Source organism: Aulonocara stuartgranti, assembly GCF_965226115.1.
Source record: "Aulonocara stuartgranti genome assembly, chromosome: 13".
In the NCBI taxonomy this organism is placed as follows: Eukaryota; Metazoa; Chordata; class Actinopteri; order Cichliformes; family Cichlidae; genus Aulonocara; species Aulonocara stuartgranti.
This window is the reverse complement of record NC_138949.1, coordinates 680,045-704,371: the sequence shown is the minus strand read 5'-3', so window position 1 is coordinate 704,371 and position 24,327 is coordinate 680,045. Positions and strand designations below refer to the sequence as shown.

Here is a 24,327-nt window from a genome sequence, read left to right as displayed (position 1 = left end):
ATCTCAGTCTCTCACTGAACGAGCTCCTGTGACTGACCAACATGTCATGGAGTGGGTGGGAGGTGTTATCCAACATTGTCTTTATCTTGGACAGCATCCGCCTCTCCGACACCACCTTGAGGGTGTCCAGCTCCATCCCCACAACATTGCTGGCCTTACGGATCAGTTTATTAAGTCTGTTGGCATCTGCTGCCCTCAGCCTGCTCCCCCAGCATGCAACAGCTCCCCCACAGGAGCAATGCCCCACAGCTGGATACTGGAATGCCTAGAATTGTACAAGATCAATGGGACCCTAAGAGCCTTCATCAGGAACTCAATGGGGATGTGGCGTACAACACTAGAGGCCAACTCCAAGCCCATAGCACAAGTCACCATCAAGTGCGGGATCTACCAAGGAGATGCTCTGTCCCCACTGCTGTTCTGCATAGGCCTGAACCCCCTCAGTGAGATCATTAACAAGACTGGCTACGGATACCGACTACGGAACGGAGCAGTTGTCAGCCACCTCCTGTACATGGATGACATCAAGCTGTATGCCAAGAGTGAACGAGACATCGATTCACTGATCCACACTACCAGGCTATACAGCAATGACATTGGAATGTCGTTCGGACTGGAGAAGTGTAGTCTGATGGTAACAAAGAGAGGGAAGGTAGTCAGAACTGAGGGGATTGAACTACCAGAAGGCAACATTGCAGACATAGAGGACAGTTACCGTATTTTCACGACCATAAGGCGCACTTAAAAGTCTTAGATTTTCTTCAAAAAGTACGGCGCGCCCTATAGCGCAGTGCGCCCTGTGTGTTGTAAGGAGGACGTAGTAGAGAACACCATGAGAACGCTAAAGGGTGAAGTGTGGGCGCAACCCTGAAAATGGCAAAGAGACACGCTTATGAAGCACAGTTTAAACTGAAGGCCATCAGCTACGCGGAGGAACATGGAAATCGAGCAGCGGCGAGAGAATTTAAGATTAACGAATCGATGGTTCGCAAATGGAGGAAGCTAGAAAACAAGCTCCGGCAGGTCAAGAAAACGCAGCTGAGTTTTCGCGGACATAAGGCGAGGTGGCCCGAGTTGGAGGAAAGACTCGAGCGGTGGGTCATCGAGCAAAGAACGAGCGGGAGAAGCGTTTCGACGGTCACCATTCGGCTAAAAGCAGTTTCACTTTCACTTTTTATGAAACGGTACCATTTTTCCATCCGGACCAGGACTACGGTAGCGCAGCAACTTCCAGCGGATTATAAGGAAAAGCTGGCCATCTTCCGCTCCTACTGCAGCAAACACATCGGCGACAAAAACATCCAGCCCAGCCACATCACAAACATGGACGAGGTCCCGCTCACTTTTGACATCCCGGTGAGTCACACTGTGGAGAAGAAGGGGACCAGCACGGTAGCGATACGCACAACGGGGCACGAAAAGTCTTCTTTTACTGTTGTGCTTGGCTGCCATGCTAATGGACAGAAACTGCCGCCTATGGTGATTTTTAAGAGAAAGACTTTGCCTAAAGAGAAGTTTCCAGCAGGAATCATCATTAAGGCAAATGAAAATGGCTGGATGGATGAGGAAATGATGAAAGAGTGGCTGAGGGAGGTGTATGTAAGGAGACCAGGTGGTTTTTTCCACGCATCACCATCGCTCTTAATCTGTGACTCTATGCGTGCCCATCTCACAGCCGATGTGAAAAAAACTAGTGAAACAAATGAACTGTGAGCTTGCTGTCATTCCGGGAGGCCTGACAAAGGATCTCCAACGGCTGGACATCGGTGTGAACCGCCCGTTCAAAGTAAGGCTGCGAGCGGCCTGGGAGCGATGGATGACCGATGGAGACCACAGTTTCACCAAGAGTGGAAGGCAGCGCCGGGCGAGTTACGCCACAATTTGCGAATGGATTGTAGATGCTTGGGCTAACATGTCTGCTGGCACTGTTGTTCGAGCTTTCGCAAAAGCCGGCATCATTTCCGAGGAGCCGCACGGCACGGAAAGTGACTCTGACAGTGAAGAAAGTGAACCTGGCATGTTTGATGGAGATTTAGCGCAGCTGTTCAATTCAGACACAGAGGATGAGGACTTCGATGGGTTTGATTGATGATAAAAATGTGAGTACCAAACTTTGTTTTGCTCCTGCTTTATTTTTAAATACGCACACTTGTATGCTTGTGTGTTGTTGATGATGACGATTACTGGTAATAAAAATGTGAGTAAGGTACCGAACTCAGGTTTGCTCCCGCTTTATTTTTAAATACGCATACGGTACTTGTATGCGCCCTATGATCCAGTGCGCCTTATGTGTGTGTTAAATACAGTAATGGCACACATAACTGAGACTGCGCCTTTTAGTACAGTGCGTCTTATGGTCGTGAAAATACGGTACAAGTACTTGGGGATCCCGCAGGCGAATGGGAACCATGAAGAGGCCGCTGGAAAAGCTGCAACCACCAAGTACCTGCAGAGGGTCAGGCAAGTCCTGAGGAGTCAGCTGAATGGTAAGAACAAGATCCGGGCCATCAACACGTACGCCCTGCCCGTGATCAGGTACCCTGCTGGGGTAATAGGCTGGCCAAAGGAGGAGATAGAAGCCACTGACATAAAGACAAGAAAGCTCCTTACCATGCATGGAGGGTTTCACCCCAAGTCCAGCACCCTGAGGCTGTACGCTAAGCGGAAGGAAGGGGGCCGGGGACTGGTGAGTGTCAGCACCACAGTCCAGGATGAGACAACGAACATCCAAGAATACATTGGGAAGATGGCCCCAACTGACCGAGTGCTCAGTGAATACCTCAGGCAGCAGAAACCCAAGAAAGAGGAGGGAGACGAGGAAGGATCATGGAAGGACAGGCCCCTGCACGGTATGTACCACCGGCAGATAGAGGAGGTGGCTGATATCCAGAAATCCTACCAGTGGCTGGACAAGGCTGGACTGAAAGACAGCACAGAGGCACTAATCATGGCAGCACAAGAACAAGCTCTGAGCACAAGATCCATAGAGGCTGGGGTCTATCACACCAGGCAAGACCCCAGGTGCAGGCTGTGTAAAGATGCCCCAGAGACAATCCAGCACATAACAGCAGGGTGCAAGATGCTAGCAGGCAAGGCATACATGGAACGCCATAACCAAGTGGCCGGCATAGTGTACAGGAACATCTGTGCCGAGTATAACCTGGAAGTCCCGAGGTCAAAATGGGAGATGCCCCCAAGGGTGGTGGAGAATGACCGAGCTAAGATCCTGTGGGACTTCCAGATACAGACGGACAAAATGGTGGTGGCTAACCAACCGGACATAGTGGTGGTAGACAAACAGAAGAAGACGGCCGTAGTGATCGATGTAGCGGTCCCGAATGACAGCAATATCAGGAAGAAGGAACACGAGAAGCTGGAGAAATACCAAGGGCTCAGAGAAGAGCTCGAGAGGATGTGGAGGGTGAAGGTAACGGTGGTCCCCGTGGTAATCGGAGTACTAGGTGCGGTGACTCCCAAGCTAGGCGAGTGGCTCCAGCAGATCCCGGGAATAACATCGGAGATCTCTGTCCAGAAGAGCGCAGTCCTGGGAACAGCTAAGATACTGCGCAGGACCCTCAAGCTCCCAGGCCTCTGGTAGAGGACCCGAGCTTGAAGGATAAACCGCCCGCAGGGGCGTGCTGGGTGTGTATGTGTATATATATGTGTATATATATGTATATATGTATGTATATGTATGTATATATATGTATATATGTATGTATATATGTGTATATGTATGTACATATATGTGTATGTGTGTATATATGTATATGTATATATATGTATATGTATGTAGGAGGGGTGTGGTCTAATGACATCAACACCCTATATCAGGTGTGCATAATTATTAGGCAACGTCCTTTCCTTTGGCAAAATGGGTCAAAATAAGGACTTGACAGGCTCAGAAAAGTCAAAAATAGTGAGATATCTTGCAGAGGGATGCAGCAGTCTCAAAATTGCAAAGCTTCTGATGCGTGATCATCGAACAATCAAGCGTTTCATTCAAAATAGTCAACAGGGTCGCAAGAAGCGTGTGGAAAAACCAAGGCGCCAAATAACTGCCCATGAACTGAGAAAAGTCAAGCGTGCAGCTGCCAAGATGCCACTTGCCACCAGTTTGGCCATATTTCAGAGCTGCAACATCACTGGAGTGCCCAAAAGCACAAGGTGTGCAATACTCAGAGACATGGCCAAGGTAAGAAAGGCTGAAAGACGACCACCACTGAACAAGACACACAAGCTGAAACGTCAAGACTGGGCCAAGAAATATCTCAAGACTGGTTTTTCTAAGGTTTTATGGACTGATGAAATGAGAGTGAGTCTTGATGGGCCAGATGGATGGGCCCGTGGCTGGATTGGTAAAGGGCAGAGAGCTCCAGTCCCACTCAGACGCCAGCAAGGTGGAGGTGGAGTACTGGTTTGGGCTGGTATCATCAAAGATGAGCTTGTGGGGCCTTTTCGGGTTGAGGATGGAGTCAAGCTCAACTCCCAGTCCTACTGCCAGTTTCTGGAAGACACCTTCTTCAAGCAGTGGTACAGGAAGAAGTCTGCATCCTTCAAGAAAAACATGATTTTCATGCAGGACAATGCTCCATCACACGCGTCCAAGTACTCCACAGCGTGGCTGCAAGAAAGGGTATAAAAGAAGAAAAACTAATGACATGGCCTCCTTGTTCACCTGATCTGAACCCCATTGAGAACCTGTGGTCCATCATCAAATGTGAGATTTACAAGGAGGGAAAACAGTACACCTCTCTGAACAGTGTCTGGGAGGCTGTGGTTGCTGCTGCACGCAATGTTGATGGTGAACAGATCAAAACACTGACAGAATCCATGGATGGCAGGCTTTTGAGTGTCCTTGCAAAGAAAGGTGGCTATATTGGTCGCTGATTTGTTTTTGTTTTTGAATGTCAGAAATGTATATTTGTGAATGTGGAGATGTTATATTGGTTTCACTGGTAAAAATAAATAATTGAAATGGGTATATATTTGTTTTTTGTTAAGTTGCCTAATAATTATGCACAGTAATAGTCACCTGCACACACAGATATCCCCCTAAAATAGCTCAAACTAAAAACAAACTAAAAACTACTTCCAAAAACATTCAGCTTTGATATTAATGAGTTTTTTGGGTTCATTGAGAACATGGTTGTTGTTCAATAATAACATTATTCCTCACAAATACAACTTGCCTAATAATTCTGCACTCCCTGTATATATATATGTATGCATATAAAATTATAATAATAATAATAATAGTCTTATACGTGAATGCAGCAGCTCAGGCTCGACTGAGACATAAGGCCCTTTGCTGCATATCTTCCTCCAATTTCTCCCCCTACTTTCCTGTTAATCATCAATGCGCTATCAAATAAAGGTGAGGAGCCCAAAACAAAATTTAAAAAAATATTGAATTACCAAGCAAAATCAGTTTGAGTAATAGGCAAGAAACACAAGGAGAAATTCAAACAAGAAACGGAGAGGAACATTAGGAGTGGCCAGATAGCTTAGCTGCTAAGCACCAAAGCTGGTTGAATTAACAAAGGACCAGTTGTGCACAAAACTGGCATGGAACTGAATTAGAACTAAGTAAAGTCCATGTCATACTAGGAGAAGCATCACCCGAACCCTGCCAGTGACTGGGGCCAAACTCGTTGGTACACTAAACATGGTGCCTGGTTTAAAAACACAAACGCAGTGTTGTTAAATGTGCTGTTTATCTGATGAACTAAAATATTATCACAGCATCATTGTTATAGATGTCATTTTGCTATTGTGTTGCTCATCTCAGCTTTAATTAAAGGGGGTGAACAAAAACATTGTCTTAATCATTGAACAATTATAGCGGTACATCTGAAGTTCCCAGAGTGCCTTTCAGTGGACAGTTGACTCAGAACCTGTAACACAGGCGGCCGTGGGTGGTGCTTGATTATTTCTTCATCAGCTAAGCTAATAAAAAGCTCTGGAGTTTCAGATATGGCAGCTGAATCTGGAAGCTGTTGCTGTGAGCCCACAGTGTGCAGTCAGAGTACGTAAAGCAAGTGAACCAGGCTGTCAAGTAAGTGAAGCAGTTCTGTTGGTCTTGTTTAATATTTTATAATAGTACACAGGGCATTTAACAGCAACATTATTGAGGATTCAGTTTGGACTTTTTATTTAACAGATCATAATCAAAGCTCAGAACAGTTAGGTTTGAGTATAAGGAGGATAGCAGAGACTAGGCTACAACAGTAATTATCAAGAAAACCCACTGAAGGAAAATGTATATGTGTGAATTATTAAGACTTCATGCAGTCACTAAAGCAATGAAGCATTTTGCATCTCAATAATAATCTGAACCTCTTTGTTAGAGTAGTTGGGAAATAAAACACATATGGGAACATCGACCTTAAATGCTGTATGCTTTCTCCTACCGAGACGTGGGAAGATAACCTGGAAAGTTATTCTTAGTAGCATATTTAGCTTTGTTGCTACAAACAGGAGTTGGAGTTCATCCACAGGGTTAGAGACTCATTGGAGAGCAGCTGATACTGGTACTGATTGGTGTTCGGCAAATAAAATCATTGCAGAGGAGAAACTTCTAGTTATTTCATATTTTATTGAAACAAGCTGCAGGTGTGCATATAATCCTGTATCAAAGTACTTTACAGTTATGAATATTGCATAGCCCAGTTTAGAAATGATAATTCTGTGTTTTTCTTCATAAAAGCCTTAACAGTTCACATGCCATGTAGTTAAAGACATAATAGCTTCATTGTTCAAATGCCTGAAAGAAAGAAGCCAGCAGCCTGGTCAACAGAAAGAAAATTTAGTCTCATGCCCTGTTTTTCCTCTCCAAACACTTAGATGAGCCATCTGCCTCTATAAATAGATTAAAAGGAATGTCAATGTGAATGAGAAGGACAGAAAGAGGAAGGACGGGGGATGGGTTGGATAGTAGAAAGATAATGATATCAATATAGCAGGGAGCACATTACAATTTACAAGAGAATGTCTGAGGAAATATACAAGATACAAAAACGTTGAGAAAACTGAACATGTGACTAGAATCTCTCTCTCTGTCCTCTGGTTTTCACTTACCCCTAAATTCAGCAGTGACAGCAAAACCTTTCTTCCATGATTGGCTTATCCCAGTGCTGCTGCCCTTCACTGACCCCTGATTTCCTGGTTCAAAGCGAAACATTAAGATATTCCCAACTGTTTCAAACTTCCACTGATTAATTTTCGTACAGGCAGCACTGACTGGTTTTGCAAGTAGGTTCATCCATTATAAACTGACACACTGAAGCACTGTGTGCAAATATACAAACCTGTCACCAGGCACCTCTGACAGGTGAGACATTTGAGTTCGTTACATTTAGATTGTTTTCTCCTGCATTCCACACACTGGCTGTGAAAACAAACCTTATATATTCCACACTTTATACCATTGTTGAGTAATATTATTAGCTTCATCTTTGAACAGGCAGATTTTTTTCTCTATCCTAATGAACCCTAATGGGTCTAACTTTTCAGCAGACTGATTTATGCAACTTTGCTCAGAATCAGTTCCAGGCTAATCGACTCTATGTCAGACAAGTTGTAGGTAGGGGTGGCTGATGTGGCCCAAAATTCATATCTCGATATTCTTTAGCTGGATGGCGATATACGAAAAGAGAGTTCTTAGTCAAAGCTGTGTCCCAGATGTCACACGGGCACTTTTATTAACATACAGCGCAGATGTACATGAAACAATTATTCAGAAATAAATGATCAATATTTATTAAATAATAATGCTCCATAAATAAAATAAAACTATGTTGTTTTTGTGCACAACAAAAAGCTGTGCAGTCAAAATGTAAACTAACAGACACTGAGCATAATAACAAACACAGATTTCACAGCTGCTCTGTTCCCAAGTTCTACTGCGTGACCGACAGCCTGGAGTTTGAATCCGCTTCCTAACCGTGTCTCTTACAGGTGCCATTTGTGGTCCTTGTAGGGCTTTGGAGTTGAAGTCACGCCACAAGCTATTGTGGGAGCGTGGCGCCATTTTTCTGGGCCACAAATCAAAACGAAGACACTGTATTGGAAGGACGGTTGCTAGAAACATGCTTAAAAGCAGTTTAAAAGAAAAAGGACGGTACAGAGACAGCTTGCGTCCGGATGCAAAGAGACGGTACTTGCAGAAAATAGCGTGCATTGGAAATGTGGACCTGTTTGAAATACGGCCGTGGAGTAGAAACCCCGAAGACCAACTGCTATTGACGTAGCCTGACATATTCTCGTACCTTGTCTGTGGAGTCAGTGCATGCAAGGTGAACCAGTTTCGCAATTATAGATCTCTGGAGGGACACATCCAATTCACCAAAGATTGGGTACAAGATTTGTGAGTACGTCGTCATTCAAACAAAGGTAAGTCAGCTCGAGTACTGCGAGTAAAATGCGTTTGATTTCCCTGCAAACATTCAGATTAGTGCAGCATAAATTCATTCATGGGGGAAACTACAGTGAGAACATGTGGAGGCTGTTAGAGGGATAACACAGTGAGTTCAGTGCATTGATGTGACATTGTCCTGAAGGATTTAGTCATTCTCTATGGTTAAAGAAATTACACTAATTTATTCATATTTATTATAAATAATCCTAATTATACATCTTGCTTCCGTGTTTGTATCGTGTGTCACTAAAAGTAAATTTTATTTTAGTTTTATACATTGATCAATGACCTGCAGAATCTCCTTATCATATTACGTGTCCATAATTGTCACTTAAAGTCAAACTTTATGCTTTCTCCATCTCTAAAGTGATGACATCCTTGCATTACATACTTTAGGTTCATTTTCTGCAGGCAGATTTACACTATAACCTGCAGCGTTCTATAGATGGACACATAAAGAAATGAAAAATGACATGTATGTGCTAACTTTCTAAACACTTTGTTACATTTGTGATAAATGGATTAGAAAGTAGATCAAACACATTTGTGTCGGCCTTGGCTCATTATAGTTCTTGTCTTTAAATTAACTTTGTATGTTTCAGGTCCTGCACTCTCAAAGACTGAATGAACCAGCATTGCAGCCATGGGTCAGTGTGAGCATCACAGGGAAGGTTGAAGACGCCCACTGCAGCTGTAAGGCCGGAGTCGCGGAGACCTGCAGCCATGTCGCTGCAACAGTGCTGATCCATGGCACCAGGACTGTTACAGATGAACCTTCATACTGGGGTTTGCTGGGTAATGTGACCAAGATACAGCCAGAGGTTGGCCATAAGATAGACTTCTCCTCTTCAGCTGCCCAAAAAAGGCTCTCAATCAAAACATAAACAGACCATCTGTAGTGACAGGTAAAAGGAGCCGTCCTCAAAACAGAAAAATCCCACCTGCTACTGTGGAGGAGTCGTCACTGCTATTGGATACTTTGCTGGAACACAGTAAAGCTGTGGGTTGTGGGAATGACCCATAATGTTTTATCTAGGGGTCTAGATTTATGCCTGTAGTGCACTGCCGTGTAAATAATTTGCATTTACTGAATATGTACTATATATGTATATGTACATTTACTGAATATGTACTGACTGAGTCCCACTGTTCAAAAGTTGAATAAAGAAACAAACAAATGTTTGCCTTTTTTCTTTAATTAAAACCACTTTAAAGAAAATCACATCAGTTACAATGATGTCATTTATAGTTTATAAAAGACAATGTTTACACATGACAGCATTTACATGATATCACCCACTACTAACACTACTTAATTTACTGTATCTTCTGAAAAATTACTGCTATTTATATTTAACATATTTTATATTTATAATATTTAACAGTAGTGATTTTCATTTGTCCCTGGTTTTACTACCACACTGTTCGCCAAACGCAGCAAACCTTCTCTGTCTTATCCAGGAGGGTCACCCCTTCACCCTCACATGCAAGAAGTAATCTGATTGGCATGGTGGTATGTTTGAAGCAAGGATTTCGGAGTGGCCCTTGTGTAGCGCTGGAACCCAGTAATGATGTGTTTCATCCATTTCATAGGCTGGTTTGCTGCAATAATGCCAAATAATTAGCAACAATATTACGTTGAAGCACAATATGTATTACTCCGCGAGGCTCCTACCACATAAAATCGGTTTGAGGTCAGTAAGCACAAGCAGAATTCAAACATGAGGCGCACTGTCGATTTTTCAGATTTCGTTAATCTCGTTAAAATGACGTTAACGTCATAACTGCATTAACGCGGCAAATCTCTGTTAACGAGTTACCACAGATAGCCCCGGGTAATGCAACTATAGCGTTAACATCCTTTTAAACAGAGTAACGCTGTAGCACTAAAATAGTAATCTCCAAATGTTTTCTTTTTACCGAGCAGCTCCTCTTTGATAGCTGCTGTGTCCGTCCTGTCGTTGCCTGCAGGTGAAGCGATGGGGAGTCATGTTCAGTGAAGGAGAGAGGCGAGGCGTAGAGACAGAAGTGGACGAAAGAGAGGCAAACTTGCGGCTCCACAAGTATAATTATAACGTAACATAGACTATATTGATATAAATGATATTGTCACATCTCATATCTTGTATAAAAATATATCAATGTATTTAAAAACTCGATATATTTTCCTTTGTGCCTCAGAATATAAGGGACTGCATATAAAAATGGCTGTAATTCATCATTTTGCTTTAAAAATCACCCTTTTAAAAAACTTTATTTTAGGTGTTTTATACACTTATATACACTACTGTGTAAAAGTCTTAAGCTACTTCTCATTTTCATGTATATTTTCCTTCCAAGGAGCCAGACTTTCTTGTCATTTTTAAACTGGTCTTGAGCAACACTTTGCTAGACTTTCTGTCTCCAACCTTCCTTTCATATCAAACATCCTTGAAAGAGTAGTTGTCTGCAGATCATCTGCAGAGGAATGGCTTATTGGAAGAGTTTCAGTCAGGTTTCAGAGCTCATCACAGCACAGAAACAGCTTTAGTGAAGGTTACAAATGATCTTCTTATGGCCTCTGACAGTGGACTCATCTCTGTGCTTGTCCTGCTAGACCTCAGTGCAACGTTCGATACTGTCGACCATAATATCCTATTAGAGCGATTAGAACATGCTGTAGGTATTACAGGTACTGCGCTGCAGTGGTTTGTATCACATTTATCCGATAGACTCCTTTTTTCATGTAGAGTCACATATTGAGGTTAATTATGGAGTTCCACAGGGTTCAGTGCTAGGCCCAGTTTTGTTTACATTATTCAGTGTTTTCTTTTGACGGTGTCATTAGAAGGCATACCATACATTTTCACTGCTATGCAGATGACACCCAGCTTTATTGGTCTATAATGCCAGATAACACATAGCAATTAGGAGGTATGTGTTACCTCCTAATTGCAGAAATGTATTAAAGACAAAGACCTGGATAACCTCTAATATAGGCTTCTAAATTGAGATAGACCTTATAGTACTCTATCACCCAAGAGAACACTTCACTCTCGCACTTACTTGTTGTCCCTAAGGTATTTAAAAGTAGAAGGGAGGCAGAGCCTTCAGCTTTCAGACTCATCTTCTGTGGAACCAGCTTCCAGTTTGGATTCAGGAGACAGACACTATCTCTACTTTTAAGATTAGGCTTCAAACTTTCCTTTTTGCTAAAGCATATAGTTAGGGCTGGACCAGGTGACCCTGAATCCTTCCTTAGTTATGCTGCAATAGACGTAGGCTGCTGGGGGACTCCCATGATGCATTGAGTGTTTCTTCTTCAGTCACCTTTCTCACTCACTTTGTGCTAATAGACTTTTTCTATGCAAATAAAATTGAATTTGAATTAAACTTGTTGTAGTTCATTATTCAATTTGGTAATAGGCCTATTGACTAAATGACGGGCAAAACAATCAGCAACAACAACACATTTTACTTCCTCATATCACTCTTCAGTCTTTTACTTCCAGAAAGGAAACACGTGAAATGTTCAACGTGGTCTCACAGCAGTTTGTGAAATATTTGTATTTAATCTTTATATCAATTTGGTCAGGTTTAGGCACTAAATGCAGGATGTCTCTGTCCGATGATAAATTGTACATTTTTACACAACGTCTGCTGTATTTGAAGGGTTATCAGATACAGAATTTTTAATTGTGTTCCTCTAGATGGGCCTTTTCCGAGGCAAGGCACTATATAAGAACCAGTCCATCTATCATTGAATAACTGTGGCTGACTGGCTGTGTGTGTTCCAGGATAATGGCGAGGACTCCCATCGTATCTCTCCCAGTCCCGTGGTGCACGTTCGGGGTCTGTGTGAGGCTGTGGTGGAGGCAGACCTGATAGATGCCCTGGAAAAGTTTGGACCCATATGGTGAGACAGCAACTAGTGTGTACACTATTCGAGTGTTTCTGCTTTGAAGATATCTGAAACTTGAAAGTGTCCTTGAATGCATTTGATGATTGCAGGTATCGATTATTTTAGTCATTGAGTATTCTGGGGATTTCTCCATTGATTAATCAGGTAATCAGATAGGAAAGACTTTTGTGTAATTAATGAGCAATAATAAATATTCAACAGAGAAAATCACAGGTGTTTCAAAAGGAACTGCTCATTGGTTTCCATTTTAGAAACTACACTGTTTCAACAATTTAACTGCATGCATTTGTCAGAAAACTACTACAGTATTTACATATCATATTAAAACTGATGGTCACTTTGACGGGGCTCCAGCATTGCTCTGGATAGTGACTGAACCATTGCAACGTCTTAAGACCTTTCTTTTTTCAGCCATCCCCTATCTACAGCAGTAACATATCTGTTGTTGTTCTGCATGACCCAATTTTGACTAAACTTCAGCTGTTGGTCAGATGGCCTTTTATTTGATTATACAATACTTTGACATACAGAGGGGTTTTGTGTCTGAAGCAATTAGAACAAGACAAGGCTATTGACCAGACCTCATACAGCAGGCTGTACCCAGGGGAAGCTACACTAAGTCTGTACAGTTTACCGAAGATACATAAACAGGGTGCACCTTTAAGACCGACTGTCTGTATGATCAACTCTGTCACCTATAACATCTTAAAGTTTCTGGCTTTGATCCTCAATTCGTCCCTGTGGCTTTTAAACCCCAAAACACGCTGCACCAAAAACCGGTCCACCCCAAGAATCGGGTCCCCCGACACAAACAGAGTAACATAGTAACATAGTAACATAGTAACATAACATGCTGTTAAGTGCCAGGACAATGATTTATACATCGGGGAAACCAAACAACCTCTGGCGAAGAGGATGGCAGAACACAGAAGAGCCACCTCGTCAGGCCAGGACTCTGCAGTCTATTCACACTACAGGCCAGTGGACACTCTTTCAATGATGAGGATGTAACATCCTGGACAGGAAGCAACGCTGGTTTGAGTCAAGGAGGCCATTTACGTGAAAAGGGAAAGACCATCTCTGAATCGAGGAGGGGGCCTAAGGGTACATCTGTCACCATCTTACAATGCTGTGATTGCAGCCATTCCCCAACTCTCTGTGAATGGGACTCATGATTATTAATCAATGGTCATGAGTCACCTCACAGCCCATTGTTCATTCAACAAGCTGTGAACTGGACATGTGTGTGCTTAATAGACTGGCAAATTACAGCAGGATTTTCCTATCCTCGGTCAGAAGGCACAGGTGACTTATATGATGAAAGAGAGGGTCCACAGCAATGATAATTAGGGTTCTTTTAATCCAAACATCTCCAGAAGTGAATTCGTGTGAGTATATGTATATGTGTGTGTGGTTCTGTAAAATAACAGAAATTACAATTAGCAAACAATTAAAGTCAACCAAACTGGTCTAAATAATACAGAAAGGGTTGAACAGAAATGACTAAACACCACCCCCTGGTGGACACAAATGGGCTGCTGCACAGGGATAGACTCCATCTTTACTTTGGGCAGCTCAGTTCACAAGGGTAGCGCCATTTTGGTCAAATCAGCGTGAATATACAGTGTCTCGTGGCTACACGAACAGCTGGAAAACTCTACTAAGCATCACCCAATGTACATAGCTAAGTATATGATAAGTTACAACCATAGAACAAACAAATACAAGGCACTTACTTATCATTCACGCACACGCACTACACATGTTCAGTACAACAGCCCAGCTCCACCAGCGCTATCAAGGTGGACCAGCGCAAACACAAACAAGGGATGGGAGGAATGTACCATCTTAGCAGTGGTTAGAGGGGGTCCGTGGAACAGTCTATATACACAAATCACAGGGGTTTTCTACAGCCGCCCCCTAATGTGTATAGCACATTAGTAAACATCAAAAACCCATGTGAATATAACTAAGGACGTTCAGCTGACAGTTCAGGTAACGTGATAAGTTTTGACACAGGCCGTTGGTATTTATGTTCCCCAATAGCGACTTCAGCTACTCGCACCTGTCCATCCGGGCTGGGAAATACCTGTGTTACCCGTCCTACGGACCAGGAAGCCCGTGGGAGCTGATAGTCCACCACCATGACAGTCTGTCCCACTTTCAAAGGTGGAGTAGTCTGGTTCCACTTCTGGCGAGGCTGCAGTCCAGGCAGGTAGCGCTGAATGAACTGAGTCCAGAACCGGTCCGCTATGACTTGGCTGTGACGCCATTTTCGCCTTCCAAGTTCTTCTCTGGTGCCATATACTGCCTGGGGAAGGGAAGCATCGCGCCGCCCCATGAGCAACATATTTGGCGTGATCGGGTCAACATCTGCAATATCCGAGGAAACGTATCCCAGTGGCTTGGAATTAAGTATGCCCTCTACTTCAGTAAGAACAGTAAGCAACAAATCCTCTGGCACCGCTTGACCTTTGAGGGCAACTTGAAGTGCAGATTTGACTGAACGGATCTCCCGTTCCCAGGCTCCCCCAAAATGTGGAGCATGCGGAGGGTTGAAGTGGAAAGTGATGCTCTGTTCACTGAGCTTCTCCTGCAGTCGTGGCTCCATCACTTTGAATGCCTCCTGCAGCTCTCTGTCTCCTCCTCTGAAATTGGTGCCCTGATCACTCAGTATTTCAAAGGGTTTTCCTCTTCGAGCAATAAATCTGCGCAGAGCCATGAGAAAGGAGTCAGTGTCCATACCAGTGAGAAGGTCGAGGTGAATGCAGCGGGTCGTAAGGCATTTAAATATAATGCCCCACCGTTTTTCTTGTCTCCTGCCTATCTTTATAGTGAAAGGGCCAAAACAGTCAATTCCTGTGGACCAGAATGGCGGCTGATTTAATCGCAAGCGGGTAGCAGGGAGATCAGACATCTTCGGTGAAACAGGCTTGGCTCTCCACTTCTTACACTCCAAACAGCGATACTGATGCTTCCTTATGGCCTGTCTGCCTCTTAAAATCCAATACCTGCGTCTCAATTCGGCAAAGACACGTTCTGGGCCAGGATGCAGGAGACGTGTATCATAGTCTTTGATGATGAGCTGAGTAGTAGGATGGTCTGGTGACAACACGATAGGATGCAGAGTGTCAACATCCATCTGCTCTGCTCGCCGGAGACGTCCACCTACTCGTATGAGGCCAAGCTGACTGTCATATTCGGGAGAAAGGTTGCTCAGTCTGCTGTCTTTGTACACCTCTTTCCCAGATTTAAGGGTGTGTACTTCAACAGGGAAGCTTTCTTGTTGCGCCTGTTTGAGAATTTGAACTTCTGTCTCTAGTCGTTGTGCTGCTGACATAGGGAGGCCAGCCGCCCCGTGAGAAGACAGGTGGGTGGCCTGCACCAAATCAGCCCAGGTGTTGTATGCAGGATCAGACTGTGCCAAATCTGTAGTGACATAGGCACAGAAAGCTGATTTCTTTAACTCAGTATTATCTTCAGTGTCTGTACTCACAGTAGGTCGTGCTGGCCACTGCTCAGATGCTTGTCTCAGGAAGGGGGGCCCATCCATCCACTGGCTAGGTTTTGACAGCTCACGTAATGGTTTTCCCCGGGTGATGTCATCTGCTGGGTTCAAAGCCGAGGGGACATACCTCCAGCTGGCGGCCTCAGTCAGCTCCTGTATTTCGGCAATACGAGTACCTACAAACACTTTATAGTGACAGGACTCGGACTGGATCCAGTTCAACACAGTGGTAGAATCGGTCCATAAAGTAGTCTCACTAATGGGCAGAGTAAGCTCACTGAGGAGGAGTCTAGACAGTTGTGCCCCAGCCAGTACAGCACACAGCTCTAAACGGGGAATTGACAGTTTCTTGCGGGGAGCTACACGTGATCTGGCCATGATAAAGGCAGTGTGGACCTCATGTTCTGCCGATTTAAATCTCAAATATGCCACTGCTCCGTAAGCACTCTCTGACGCATCACAGAATACATGCAGCTGGAAAGTTCCCTCTTGGGTTGCTGGGGCTATGTAGCATCTAGGCAGACAGATTTCTTGTAGATACTGTAACTCACTCACCCACTCTTGCCACCGCTGGAGTAACTCGCCCTCGATGGGATCATCCCAGTTCCTGTCATTCTGCCACAGACGTTGAACAATAACCTTTGCCCGGGTCGTGAAGGGGATGATGAAGCCCAGTGGGTCGTATTGAGAGGCGAGGATGCTGTAGATATTTCTCATGGTTGACTCCTGAGGAACCACTGGCCGACATCTGTAGGCAATCTGGTCTGTGGAGCAGTGCCATGCCAAGCCTAAGGTTGGTTCTTGGGGATCTGGTTGGTGTTCAGTCAACCACAGCTCGCAGGTAGGGGACTTTGCTTCAGAGGGGAGATGAGCAATGGCCTCTGGGTAGTTACTTGCCCACTGTCGGATTTCGAAACCACCAGTAGATAGCAACTCTCTGATGTTATCGACAAGTGGTCGTGCCTGCAAAGCAAAGGGCAGAGATTGCAAACAGTTATCGACATAAAATGAGCGCAGCACTGAGTCTAGTACTTGTTCATTGCCATCTTTATGATCCTGCACATGGCGCTGAAGGGCATACATGGCACAACAGGGGCTGCATGTGGTTCCAAAGGGCAGGACACACCACTCATAAATGTCCGGGCTCCGATCTCTTTCCATATCTCTCCACACGAATCTCAGCAGGGGCCGGTCGTGCGGAAGAAGCCGCACCTGATGGAACATACCTCGTGTGTCCCCACTCACAGCAACAGGGTGCTCCCTAAATCTCAACAGGACACCTATTAAGGATGGACCGAGAGTTGGACCTGGTAGCAGCTGATCGTTAAGACAGTCTTGCCTGTATTGGAAGGAACAGTTGAAAACTATCCTAGGCTTATTGTTATGATGCACAATATGATGGGGAATGAACCAGGATTCATCTGTGCGGTTTGCCTCTTCAGGAGTGAGTTTCCTTACATAACCTGCTTGTTCCAGTTTGTGTATTTCTGCATTGTACACAGCCGCTAGATCAGGATCTTTAATCAGGCGCTTCTCTGTGGACCGAAGGAGAGCCATCACTGCGTCATGGTCAGTTCGTAGTTTAGTGGAGTCTCTGCGGCGGAGCAGAGGAGTAGCATAATGAGCTACTCCATCCACCTGTACACGTTCTGTGGTTTTCTGCAGTAACTCCAGTGCCTCTTTGTCTTGTTTAGAGCGAGTTACCTCTTTCTCTGATCGAAAGGGGAGCACATCTAACTGCCACAGCTTCTCAACGTTCTGTCTTAACGCTTGAGAAGGAGATGGTAACAGGGATGTGTGCAGACATGAAGCTTCAGTAGGTAGATGTAGAAAGGTAGCCGGTCCCTGGATGGCCCAACCGAGGTTAGTGTTGACAGCAACAGGGCTGCCTAGTGGACCGACTTTGACAGGTGACAGAGGGGTGATGAGCTGGACATTATCTGAGCCTATAAGAAGCATAGGCTGCACATCCTTAAATGCTTTGATGGGAACGTCGGCCAGATGTGGATATCTCTGACGGAGTATGTCCACTGGGCAGGATTGTTTTGCCAGATTAAGTTCTTTAGCAGTGAAGACACGTCTGATGTGATGTTTGATTTGGGGAGAGCTGGGTGCACTCAGTTCAAAAGAAACCGATGCGCCTTGTAACTGTGACACCTCCTGCCTGATGGTTCGTAGTTTGAGGGACTCCTCTGTGATATTTAATTGCAGGTAATGAACCGCTGCAGATAAAACAATAGTCCGCTCTGATCCATCGTCAAGAATGGCATAGGTGGACAGAGATCGCCCATTGTTGTGGAGGGTAACTGGGACCACTTTAAGCATGACTCTGCCTGAATGAGTGACTTGGTCCAAATACACCATGCTGGAGGCTGTACTCAATGTCAGGATACTCTTGTTTGGGCGAGAGGCAGCTTCATGAAGGATCTGCAGGTGTTGTTCTCCACAGGTGGCACAAGGTTTCTTCAGATTGCAACTGTCAGGCTGGTGACTCCGACCACATCTCCAGCATCTCTTATTGTCATTAATCCATGTAATAATCTGTGTAGTACTCAGCTTACTGAAGTCAGAACAGGAACTCAAGTAATGTTCTGTACTGCTACAGAAGGGGCAGTAGGGCTTAAATTTCTCTCTTTTCTTCCCTTTCATAGGTTCTTTACTGTCAGTAGTGGCTGAAGTGGTATTAGCCGTCGGTGTTGTAGGCTTGTCAGTGCCATAGTAGACTGATGAGGATGTCTTTAATGGTCGTGATGACTTGTCTCTACGATCTGAGCGGGGTTTATCAGATATGTAGCTTTCTGTAGCCCTTCGTGATATCTGTATGGCCTGTGACTTCCTCTCCAACCACTGTGCAAAGTCAGGGAGAGTATAGGTGTTAGCTGAGTCACTCTGCAAGATGCCCTTTGCAAGACAATATTCAGCAAAACTGTCTTGATAGGAGAAGGGGAGTTTACTCAAAAGCCTGTCCACATGGGAACCACACTCTAGTTCGCTCTTAGCAGCTCCTTCCATGGAGTTTAGTAGTCCCACCAAACTACTAACTGATAGAGCAAAGTCTTCAAACCCCTGTGCATCTCCAGCTTTCACTGTGGGAGCTCTCAAAATGTTGTTAATTTCACCTTGGACTAATTGGCGTGGTTGTCCATAGCGCTGCTGTAGAGCCTGCATTGCTTTACTGAAGGGCATAGTGTCATGCACATACCTCTTTGCAAGCTGAAACGCAGGAGGAAACTTTAGATGATCCAGAAGTACTTGGAATTTGTAATCCTCAGACAGATGTGGGTGTGGTCCCAAAACTCCATCCAGACCTTTCTTCAGTAGCAGGAAATCACTTTCTTTTCCTGTGGTGAAGCGGATCAGGTTGGGTTTTGGGATGCCATAAGAAGAGGAAATAGCCATCTCCATCAAGTTCGGTCTCTGAGAGGAAAGCAGAGATGAGGAGTGTTGTGGGCTGCTCTGAATTACATCATGCTGTGAACTGACAGGTGCAGCTGGAGCAGGATGCCGATAGGTATACTGTGAGCTAACAGCAGGTGGCAGTACTGGTGTAACGTATGGCTGACTGAGAGGTGGGCCTGAAGTCCAAAGCGGATAGCCTGGAGAGGGCATGCCAGGCGGCAGCGTGACAGGGTACTGCATAGTGCCAGGGATACTAAACTGAGCAGCACTGTGTGGCACAGACCACTGTGGGGTTGATGACTGCCAGTTCAGGTCTCTTTGCTGATACCAGGGAGGATGTGGCTGTTCTGTTGCTGTAGATGCAGACCGGGGTACCACTGGTGTTGGCTGAGCAGCTGATGGCATGGAAGAGTGGACGTATAGAGGGGGCTGAGGAATAGGTCGGTTAACAGGGAGAGTAGGAGCTGTTGACTGTAATATTTGAGGGTTATCAACATGATGAGCTGTGGAAGGGGAGGTCTGCTGTACAGTATGAAACTGAGGGCTAGGTATTACTGGAGATATGGGAGGGATGTTTTCTAGTCCGCCCATAGGAGGAGCTTGTGTAGGATTATTATCCACAGTTAGTAAAGGCATACTATGGCTCCGGACCTGGGTTTGTAACTGTACTTGGGGGGTTCTTTGGCCAAAGTTCAAAGACACTTGTATAGCGCTCTGTATCTCCCTCATCTGCTCCTGTACCTGGGTAACACACTGCTCCATCCTCCTTATTCTCTCCATCTCTGGTGAGCCATCGATGCCAGCGATTTGGTGTATTGGAGTAGCTGCGTTAGTGTTCGGTGGAACTGGGTTAGTCGGCTGTGGGAGATAGGTCCAGATGAAGTCATCCAGATATCTTGGAGCCCTATGTGGTCTCCTTTGCCGGGCACCTTGTTGTTCTTCATCATATCGGGATGTCGCCATGTTAGGAAATGCTGTAATTAATCCGGCTCGAAGGACCACTTGAACTGGACATGTGTGTGCTTAATAGACTGGCAAATTACAGCAGGATTTTCCTATCCTCGGTCAGAAGGCACAGGTGACTTATATGATGAAAGAGAGGGTCCACAGCAATGATAATTAGGGTTCTTTTAATCCAAACATCTCCAGAAGTGAATTCGTGTGAGTATATGTATATGTGTGTGTGGTTCTGTAAAATAACAGAAATTACAATTAGCAAACAATTAAAGTCAACCAAACTGGTCTAAATAATACAGAAAGGGTTGAACAGAAATGACTAAACACCACCCCCTGGTGGACACAAATGGGCTGCTGCACAGGGATAGACTCCATCTTTACTTTGGGCAGCTCAGTTCACAAGGGTAGCGCCATTTTGGTCAAATCAGCGTGAATATACAGTGTCTCGTGGCTACACGAACAGCTGGAAAACTCTACTAAGCATCACCCAATGTACATAGCTAAGTATATGATAAGTTACAACCATAGAACAAACAAATACAAGGCACTTACTTATCATTCACGCACACGCACTACACATGTTCAGTACAACAGCCCAGCTCCACCAGCGCTATCAAGGTGGACCAGCGCAAACACAAACAAGGGATGGGAGGAATGTACCATCTTAGCAGTGGTTAGAGGGGGTCCGTGGAACAGTCTATATACACAAATCACAGGGGTTTTCTACAAGCTGGTTTCAGTCATTGTACAAATGTGCTGTTTATAAGATTAGAAAACTGCAGTATAGCTGCCAGAGTGACCCGTCAAAGGAACTTGTATAAAGGGGAGACAGTTTTCAGCAGTCCATGTCTTATCCAGGTGTTTGTGCGTATGTTTTCAGTTATGTGATGATGATGCCATTCAAGCGTCAGGCCTTGGTGGAATTCTCTGCAGTGGAGAGTGCAGACCGCTGTGTGTCCTGTGGAGCCAAGGAGCCAGTATACATCGCAGGTCTTTGCTTCCATTCCTTTTTACTTGGTAACATATACTCAAATGTAGCATACTGTTTGTGTTTATATTTTTCATTTTGTCATCAGGTCAACAAGCATACTTTAATTATTCCACATCCAAAAGAATCACCAGGCCTACAAATGCTGACAACCCCAACAGTGGGAACAAAGTGCTTCTGCTGTCCATACAGAACCCACTCTACCCTATAACAACGGTAAACACACATACAGATCCAGAGGGACATCTCAGCTCTCTTTTCTTAAGTGTACCTTCTTCTTCGAACAATAACTCATAGTCTTTATGATCTGCTGATGGATGTGGTTTATATCTTGCGTGTTTTTTAATCATTTATAACTCATAATTAAGTCGTACCGTCTGTCTTCTTTAAATGGAGGGGCAATCTGAGCAGAACTTTGCACAAACATCAACTCTTTTGATTTTTGTATTCATCATCCCTGCAAGTGTGGTGTTACGATCTCCATTTGCATATATTTTTTAAATTTATGTTCAACATATGTCGCCTGTGCCTAACTTAACCATCACCAAAACTTTACACCAGAATGTGTTTGTGTAATTCCTATGGAAGCCCGTTTTCCGCCACTAAATAAAAAGCTAGTATCCATAACTCGAAATTTCGAGTTATTTTCTCGAAATTTCAACTTATTAACTCGAAATTTTGAGAAATATAACTCAAAATTTACTTTTCTCAAAATTTCAAGTTAGCTCTACCAATCAAAAATATACGTGAATGAGGTCGCTTTCTTGTTACCCGGAAGCATATGCTCCCCTCGGGCAGGAGGCTCCGGCCCATTCGCACCAGAACCTCTCGCCATAAGAACAGTTTCTTCCCCTCTGCTGTTGGACACACGAACAAAAGTTGTCATTCAACTTTTGATCTCCATGTTCCTTCCTGGCAAAACTTGAGGTGCCCAACACAAACACTGACTGTTCCCACCACTGTTCCCACCACTAACACATGACCCTACGCTGTGTTCACTGCATCATTCCATGTTTGGCACTGATCACCACCTGCACTCATGTATATACTGTATCTATCTACGTAGCACTTTTAATTCTTATTCTTATTTTTATTTTCATGTCTATTTAAGCGTAATTTATGACACTATGTTTGCACTGAAGCACCGCAGCAATTTCCTAATGTTGTAAACCTGCTCAACATTTGGCAATAAAACCCTTTCTGATTCTGATTCTGAGAGGAGCGCGCACTCAAAAACAGATCCCAACAAATTTGCTCTCTTTCACGAGTACGTTTGCTGATAGTAACACCATGTGATTCAGCTAATAACACGGGGATTTCATCATTTGTGAAGCCAGGCTGAAAACACTCAGCAATCTGTGCATTCACGACTGGATGTAATACAGCTTAGCTGTAGCATTTGTAGCTGAGGGCTTCAGCTTCCGGGTAACGAGGAAAGGACGTCATTCACGTAGATTACTGATTGGCAGCGCTAACTTGAAATTTCGAGTTGCTTTTCTCAAAATTTTGAGTTAATAAATCGAAATTTCGAGTTAATATGTCGAAATTTTGAGAAAATAACTCGAAATTTTGAGAAAATAACTCGAAATTTTGAGTTATGGATCCTTTTTTTTTTTTTTGTGGCGGAAACGGGCTTCCATAAATTTCTGCTACATCAGGTGTCTCAGTTATATTTGTCATGATTGCCATTGTGATTTGGCTATAAAGAAATATATACATAAAAGTGAATGGAGTTAAAAATACAAAACCATCACTGTTCCAGTTACATGTCTTAACCTTCATACATGAAGGTCTCACCATTAGAAACTCATAGATTAACGCTAATGCTGCATTTTGTCTTTTTGTGTGTGTGTGTGTCCAAATTGATGCAGGATGTTCTGTACACTGTATGTAACCCCATTGGCAGTGTGCTGAGGATCGTCATCTTTAAACGAAATGGAATCCAAGCCATGGTGGAGTATCCTTACTGAGTGGGTGAATCTGTGTGTTCCTCACACTCTGCATCATAACAGTTTACCACACGTAGCTATCTTCAGTGTGTCACCGAGTGTTCTCATGGGGCGTGTCCAAATACATGGGCTGCATCCTTCCGGTGCCGCATTTGTAGGCCGATTACGTCACAGTGACGGGATACAGGTGTATCCTTCGTGGCCCAACCTATCCCAGAATTCAAAGCCAATTTCGGTTTACAACAATGGCGGCAGCTACTTAGTCAGGGCTCTAGAGTGCGACCAATTTGGTCGCAAATGCGACCAAATTTTTCAGTGGTGCGACTAAAAAAAGATATTTGGTTGCACCTGTGCGACCAAATGTTCGGGTAGCAAAAAAAAAAAACTGCAACCTTCCCTGTGGTCAACAACAGACACACATTTTGCCCCTATCGTGGACTAAACCAATCAGAGATAGTAAGGGGCGGGACCTCTCTGATTGGCCGTGGTCCAGTTGAAAGTGCAGGTGGAAGTGGGAGGTGAGTAGCTTGAATAAAGCGATATCAATTCATTAAATCCTGACTTTTAAATATAACTGTGTTTTTGCCAGAAATGCCAGATTCTCAGATTAAAGCTCACAAAACCATTTCAACAACAACCAAACAGCAAATGAGAGCAGGTACACGGACTCCACACAAAGACGTAAACACAGACCCGACGCATCAGAATCAGCTTTGTCTTTCTCGACTTTCTCACCCGACGGCCCGTAGACGGACACGCTGTCGGAGCTTAGCGGTTCTGATGCGTCCGGTCCGCGCTGTGTTTACGTCTTTTTGTGCTGATTCTGAGCTGCAGGTTTTGTCTCTCCAACCAAAATTCACCGAGCCAGCAGCAAAAGAAGCAGCAAACTGCGCTTCACATTTGATCAATGTCGTCATGCATTTTGCTGTTTTGCTTCCACAACTATTAAAATCACACTTCATGCACAGCTAGCTCTCTCTCTCTCTCTCTGTACTTCAAGAACAGTTTCCCGTCTCCAATCTCTGTTTTCTGTATTATTCATTCGCTTATTACCCACCAGTCTACCGTTGTTTACAGCGCTGTGGCTGCTGTCTTTTTCTTTTCTTTTTTTCACTTAAATGACCTCGGACAAGAAAGCCTATTTTTTCTGTTGTTCAATACTGAAGAAATTTAAACTTCATATGCAGAACATTGTAGAATATTTTT

General features: G+C 44.2%; 1 protein-coding gene across 1 annotated transcript in view; it reads left to right on the top strand.

The window, feature by feature from the left end:
• hnrnpll (heterogeneous nuclear ribonucleoprotein L like) overlaps positions 1-24,327 on the top strand; it is an 80,546-nt gene that overhangs the window by 15,185 nt on the left and 41,034 nt on the right. Inside the window, exons 2-5 of the mRNA XM_082556864.1 lie at positions 12,196-12,314; positions 21,065-21,174; positions 21,261-21,388; positions 23,044-23,129. Coding sequence (XP_082412990.1) covers positions 12,196-12,314; positions 21,065-21,174; positions 21,261-21,388; positions 23,044-23,129 — 443 coding nt within the window. The remainder of the gene's footprint in view (positions 1-12,195; positions 12,315-21,064; positions 21,175-21,260; positions 21,389-23,043; positions 23,130-24,327) is intronic.